This window comes from Pyrus communis, chromosome 8 (assembly GCF_963583255.1).
Source record: "Pyrus communis chromosome 8, drPyrComm1.1, whole genome shotgun sequence".
Lineage (NCBI taxonomy): Eukaryota > Viridiplantae > Streptophyta > Magnoliopsida > Rosales > Rosaceae > Pyrus > Pyrus communis.
The window spans coordinates 12,788,466-12,795,635 of NC_084810.1; the positions used below are offsets into that span (position 1 = coordinate 12,788,466).

General features: G+C 39.1%; 1 protein-coding gene across 1 annotated transcript; it reads right to left on the reverse strand.

Annotated features, from left to right (window-relative positions):
• Nucleotides 1-4,012: 4,012 nt before the first annotated feature.
• LOC137742035 (dnaJ protein homolog) lies at nucleotides 4,013-6,395 on the reverse strand. The gene is made up of 6 exons (XM_068481767.1): nucleotides 6,113-6,395; nucleotides 5,623-5,791; nucleotides 5,381-5,522; nucleotides 4,989-5,265; nucleotides 4,669-4,867; nucleotides 4,013-4,572 (listed from the first exon to the last, which is right to left on the reverse strand). The coding sequence occupies exons 1-6, from the start codon at nucleotides 6,260-6,262 to the stop codon at nucleotides 4,247-4,249; spliced, it is 1,263 nt and encodes a 420-aa protein (XP_068337868.1). The 5' UTR covers nucleotides 6,263-6,395; the 3' UTR covers nucleotides 4,013-4,246.
• Nucleotides 6,396-7,170: the final 775 nt, after the last annotated feature.

Here is a 7,170-nt window from a genome sequence, read left to right on the forward strand (position 1 = left end):
CAACTGATGTTGATATGTGTGCATCCAAGCAGAGAGTGTTGTAAAAGTCGTGGGAATGAATGCCTAGATGTTTTAGCCAAAGATGAAAAATGAGGAAGACTTAAGAATAGTAGCATTGTCGCTGTTGTATGATGATTTTCAAAATGCACTCATTTCACTTTTATGATTCTTTAGGGATATGACTCTATATAAGGAGCATTTCGTGTATGATCATAACACACATAAAAGAAAACAGTGAAAGCAATAATACTAATATCCCATCCTTCCTCTCTTTACCTGCAATCCTTTTGTATTATAGTTATAAAAATAAAACAATGTGATACATTGCACCCGTTTCGCTCCTATCTCTAATAAAGGTTATCTCTCTCACTTTTGCCTATTTATAACAGTGGATGATTTATATATAGCCTTGTATAACCTTTTTGTTTCTTGATATGCCAAATATATCTCAACATGATGCAATATATATATACACACACACGAGCCCTTTAACAAGAGGGATCCCTATTTTTCTAAAAAAAAAATAGGGACACCCTCTTGACTGTTAGATTGGCTTTAATGAAATTGTGTGATTGAGATTAAATCACATGCCATACAATTTCATTAAAGTCAAATCTAATGGTCAAGAGGGTGTCCCTATTTAAAAAAAAAAAAAAATGGGGATCCCTCTTGTTAAAGGATTTCTATATATATATATATATATATTTCTGACGTGTGATGCAATGTATATAGGAGCTGGTTGGGTTCATGAGGTAGTGAATGTTTCCTCCCGCTTGTCAATTAATCTTTGGACTTGTAAATAGTGGGTGTTCTATTCAATGAAAAAGTAAATAAAACTACTTCTGGACTAATTCTTTGGCAATCATTGAGTTGGGGCACACTATAAAGTAAACCTCAGCTACGTAGCACATTAGCTTCTTCCATCCATTCGATTTACTATGTTCTTCAATTTGTTTAGAGAAGAAACAAGAGACAAGAAAACTTCTTTGATTACAATTAAAAAGGAACAATCATAAATGGACCAAGATCAAATTTCAGGTCATTTCTTGGTGAAAGAACAAAGAATATATGCATGGTTGCATGGTGGCATGCAATTAATCTCACTTATCTTATATTTGTTGCTGGTCACTTTGGTGTCCCTAAATTACTGTGTAATATAATTTTGGCACCGTAAAATTGAGGTAAAGATGCTCAAGAAACTACTTATAAATGTTTTTTTATTTTTACTTTTTTACTTGTGGCTAAAATTGATAGATCAGAGATCAATGCAGTGCGCAAAGATGTTCTTTACATTTTGATATCATTGTGTGCCTTCTTTTTTAGGCTGCATATCATTCTGTGCTTTGATTAATTGCATTCTTTTGAGATTGACTCTAAAGTGAAATGAACAATACGAAAATGGAAGAATGCGTACTCTTTTTCTGGGAAAGAAGATGTTAATGCGCTATACGGAAGTAAGAAGTTCAAGAAGTTCGCGACTGCTTATCCCGGTAACAATAATGTTCCGTACCAGCTTCTTCTACCTATACCGTAGTTGAAGCACCTAAAGGAGAATTTGACATGCGTTTGGTTGATCTGGTTTTTCTACAGAATAGTTAATGTAAAGAGTAAACTGATATATGCATCTTAACCTTCATTTTTTTTTTTTTTTTTTTTTTTTTTTTGGCGTTTGCTTAAGAGAATCGAAAAGAGCTTTTTTCATTGCGAGTCTGGCTCTTTTTCTTGACATGGTGAGGTGTGGCTGAAGCTTCTTTTGAGAGAGGTGGTGGAGTGTGTAGTAACATTTGGGCGGCTGCGTCATTCTTTTCATGTTCAGCCACTGTTGATGACATCTGTTTTGGTCTTCAGGAGCGTTTTGTGCAGCATTTCTATCTAAATTTTGAGATTTTTACGCAATTTGTTCATTAGCAATTGTAGATTCTAGTATTTGGGTTTAGGACCAGTGTTGGAATTCGATCACCTCAGTCTGCACCAATCCCCCATAGTTACAACGTATTTCTTGTTTCTCTTCGCTTGTAACTAGCTCTTAGAAGTTAGTAAGAATTATGAGGCAATGCCTTGGATTTTGACTCTTCCTAATGTAACCTTGATGTCTTAGCTAGTGGAAAAAGGGAAATTGAATTCGATTTGTGTTCCAATTACCTGTGTTTAAATAAATTTTTATTAGACATCTCTTACGTTCTCAGCTTCAGGCCAAATATTATTTATGAAGCGTTTTCCTTACAAGGATATAAAGAGAGCAACAGATGACAGAGTTCTCTCGGCATTTATACTTATATGGTGAAGCTCCTTTCACAAACTATGCATTTTCCAGGGATGTTAAAGTCTTGGTTCCTGAGCTCAAGATTTTTCGTCCATCACCCCATTGACAATGGTGCTAATTTGCGTATTAGTTATTTCTTGAACTGTTAAATTTGCTGTGGTTTTCACATTCTTGCTAATTTCCTGAATTCTACATGTAACATGAAACTAGAAGATGAACCGTCAAGGAAATACATTGACAATCCTTCGAAATTGGTTTTCTAGGATTGACAATAGAACTAGTCATGTGACCATTCTGTCCACCGTTGCTGCAATGTATGAATAACTTGTATATCTTTGCTGTTTGTCGAAATTACCTGTTGCAATGTATGAATAAGTTGTACATCTTAGAACTCCCTTGAATTGGAGAACATGGCTACAAATAGTCCTTGGTGGGGTGGTTGCATTGGTATTTTACATCTTAACGCAACAAAATTTTGCTGCTTAATTTGATTTCATGCATCAAGTCACCATAAGATTGTAGCAGTATCATTTTCCACATCTAAAGCAGGATGCTCATCCACTGGTTCTTATATCTCAACGAATCCAAGAAATTTGTAAAGTTCTTTGGTTCTTTTGTGTCGATTATGTACATGAATTACCCTTATATTTACTTGTTGGAAGTTCCTCGATGTGCATAGCCAACCACAGGAGTTTAGCTCACAGCGTTCTAGAATTGCACTGCGGGAGTACTTGCTTCTCTTCAATGAACCTCCAATGTATCTCGTCTCCATTAACTCAAGTAGCATCACGCTAGATGAAAACTTTAACGCAAAGGTGAGGGCTCCGTTTCATTGGGATCCACAAGGTGTAAGAGGGCTACTACTATCATCTTTGTCAACTTCATATGATCTTCCCTTCTGATCACAGCTTTCAGACGTCAGGGTTCAAAGTTCTGTGACTCGAAAGGTTGACTCTCTTCACCCTCTCCCTCGTAAATACTTAATGCAGTCCTCATTCCCTTCCCCTTTCGTGCAGATTGCATGGGTCAGGAATGCGGAAACATTATGTTCCAGCTTGGGGTTCGGATCCTGGAGCTTACCACAGGTCGATCATCACAAAACAGGGGAGCAGATCTAGTTCAACGGATCCAAGAGTCGCGCTTCTGTAGTTCTATTCAGCAACTACTTCGGTATCTCCATAAACAGATTGAAATTCAACGACTAGTATTGTACTGAATTATTATCATTTCATACGAAGTTTCATATTTTATGAAACCAAACTTTGATTGTTTCTTGGAGAGTTTGTACTCCCCATTCCAAACATTTGGTTCAGTTTGCTCTCCAGGCTGATATTTCTGCCTTCTGCCTTGTGGATGAAAGAAAATATAATTTGTTTTGAAATATAGTCCCGATCATCATTTGACATCAAATATTGAGATTAAAACATCGAACCAAGATTCTGATCCATGACGACCATTGATATTAAATCAAAGGATAGGTAATCATGCATTAGAAAATTTCTGATCCATGACGACCCAAGATTCTGTTCAGAAGAAGAAAATTCACAAAGAGAAATGGTCTTAGAAACTAGCCAGTTACTTGAAAAAGCTAATTTTCCCAAACACATACAAGTGCAGAAGAAAGATAATGCCTCAAATAAATCAGATTCAGATACGAACGCCAAATGACGATAAACACGTTGCTCTCAAAGATCTAAAAGAAGTTGCTGTGTAAAAACAAAAAGAAAGGAGAAAAGAGACTACGTTGAATAGATTAAGAATGATATGATGGTCATTTATAAAGAGATAGTTGAAGAATAACAGGATGTTCAAATCATCACATAACATTTAATGATAACCAGTGTTCCAAAATTCTAGACCGCCATGCCATCATCACAGCCAAGCCCTTCCCTACTCTCATCCCCCACTTTGTCATACTGTTGTTACGCTTCTGCAAGTACCCTAAAAACTAGTACAAGTTGTTGAAAACTAGCATCGATCATATCACTGCTGGGCGCACTGCACCCTCTGAGCACCACCAGGCATATCGTCGTCCTCATCATAGGCCTCTTGCTGAGCCTGCAGCTGCTTCCTCCTCATCTCCTCCTCCATGTTCACATCGAGCAGAGTCGTCTCCTCACACTCATCCACCTCCATATCGGTGAGCTGAGATGCTGATGCCTTGCCTGGAAGAGCAGCTTCCAATGCCTTGACCTGCTCAGGGCTCAGAGACTCTGGGAATTCCACATTGAAGTGGATGTACAGCTTACCCTTCATGAATGGCCTCTGGTACATGGGCATACCCTCATCATTGATTGCCTTGAACGAATCTGCATCATCAAAATAAATCACAAGATTAATAACATTCCGAGGATTCCCCAACCAATACATCAAATGCTATGAGCTTATACATTAGCTTTACTTACCAGGCTTGACAACTTCGCCAGGGTTTGATTTGATAAGCAGCTGCCTGCCATCTAAATGGGTCAGCACGAACTGGAAGCCGCATAGAGCCTCAGTAAGAGACAGTGTGTGCTCAACGAAAAGGTCCTCGCCCTTTCTCTTGAACTTCGGATGTTCTTTTTGCTGAATGACAAACACTATATCACCAGTGACTGTCTCAGGCTGCATGACAAAGAAGGCATAGAAAACCAATCAATCCCACATTTCCAAACACAGATCAAACCTCCTACTGCTACTACTAATGCTAATAAAAAATCACAATTAATGAGGACACAGAACATACAGCTTCATCTGCTTCACCAGGGAATGTGATCTTCTGGCCATTCTGCATACCCTTCTCCACATGGACCTCCAAAACCTTCTTCTCTTGAACAACCTTCTCCCCTTTACACTGAGTGCAGCGGTCTCTGTCACTAATGGTCTCTCCAGTACCCTTACACTCATTGCAAGCATGTTGCATCTGTTGAATCATTGACGGGCCAAGGTGCCTGATTGAGACCTTCATACCAGTTCCTTGACAGCCAGAACACTTCAATGAAGCCCCAGATTTTGATCCCTTCCTGCAATTTTGGAGACAACACATTCACATCCCACACGAGCATCACTATTTCAATCCACAAAGTTATATACTTTATCATATTAAGAAGCTTAACATGCAAATTCACTACTACCCACCCATTACACTTGGAGCATAACACATTTCGTGACAAAGACAGTTTCTTTGATGTCCCAATATAGAGGTCCTCCAATGAAACCTTCAGTGCGTGGACAACATCTTCTCCGCGTCTCTGTCTTCGTCCTCGGCTACTACCACCACCTGCTCATACAAACAAGTACAAAATCAATTGACATCCATTGTTCACCACAAATAAGAAACCCCAAGTGGAACCCATGAAAACCAATCACACGATTCTTACCACCAAAAGGGCTTCCACCAAAGAAGGATGAGAAGATGTCAAACGGGTCGTGGCCTCCACCACCGCCGCCACCCATTCCCTCCTTGAGTGCATCCTCACCATACTGATCATAGATTTCACGCTTCTCAGGGTCACTCAAAACCTCATATGCCTGAGCCAACTCTTTAAACTGCGCATAATTTACGAAAACAACATTAGCCCTCTACAACTACAGATCCAAACCAACCCTTTATCGTATATCCGAAATTCTATCGACAAAATCCCAAATAGAAAACCCAATTCACAAGTCAACCCATGAATTCATTCCCTCAATAACTTACAAAAATACCACATCCAATCAAATTCAACAAAAAGGAAAGGGCTTGGCAGAATTACAAGCATGATATCAACAGAACCATCAGAATCCACAACAACCCAGTTCCCCAAATCCAGATACGGAAACCAGGTCGAGAAATCAGAGCAAAACAAAACAGGAGAGGCGGGCACTTACTTTCTCAGGATCTCCACCCTTGTCAGGGTGGTTTTTTATGGCGGCCTTCTTGTACGCCTTCTTCAAATCGTCCGGAGAAGCACTCTTCGAGACTCCCAGAATCTCATAGTACCGAGTGTTATCGCTCTTCTTCGGCGCCCTCCCAAACATCTTGGCCGACTAAATCGATCGGACAAAAAAACCCTAATCGCCAAATAGAATCGAAATCACGAATCTTGCTCCGCTATTCGTATGGTTTTACGAGGAGGAGGAAGATACCTAGAGAGTCGAAGGCAACTAGGAGACGAGCAGCCCGTTTGGGTATTTATAGAGCGATCGGGTCAGTATTAGACAGAGAGGCAGTGGACGGTTGGGATTGGGTCCGTGTTTCGGAAGGGTCTAGAATTTCCTCCCTCCTTGGGGATTTTGGTCGTCGGGAGCTTTGGACCGTTGGATTGGTTGATGATGGAATTGTTGATTTTTATCAGGAAATGAAAAAGGAAAAGAAGAAGGGTTTTGTTCTAGATATCTTCCTGCTTTTGAAGTCTTGGTCTTCTATCTATTGTGTTTTCCTGCTGTACCGCGTTTGCTTTTTTGTCTTGTTTTTTTTTTTTTTTTTTTTTTTTTTTTTTTTTTTTTGAGAAATGCTTTTTTGTTTTAACCTATCGTTATTAACAGATAAATAAAATGAAATAAAATGAATTCTGTTGTAATCTTATAAGTCATTCAATGTGTGGATGGCTAACCCATTACAACTCTACATGTTTGTCCACTAATCCACCTGTTGCCTCATCCTTCCATATAAAATCACACACAAAAACACAAAGCCTTATGGCTGAAAAGAGAGAAAAGAGAGAAAAGAAAGAAGGAAGACAAGAGGAAGAAAAGAGAAGCCACAAGGCTCACGACAAAGAGAAGAAAAAGAAGAGGAGAGAATAGAGAGAGTTATTTTTGTAATTTTATTACTTCAGACCATAGATGAAAGCATCACTGCTGCTTCGAGGACGTACTCCAGTCACATTGACTGTAGAACAACCTCGTAAATTTTGTGTCTTGTTTATTTATTCCACTACACACAT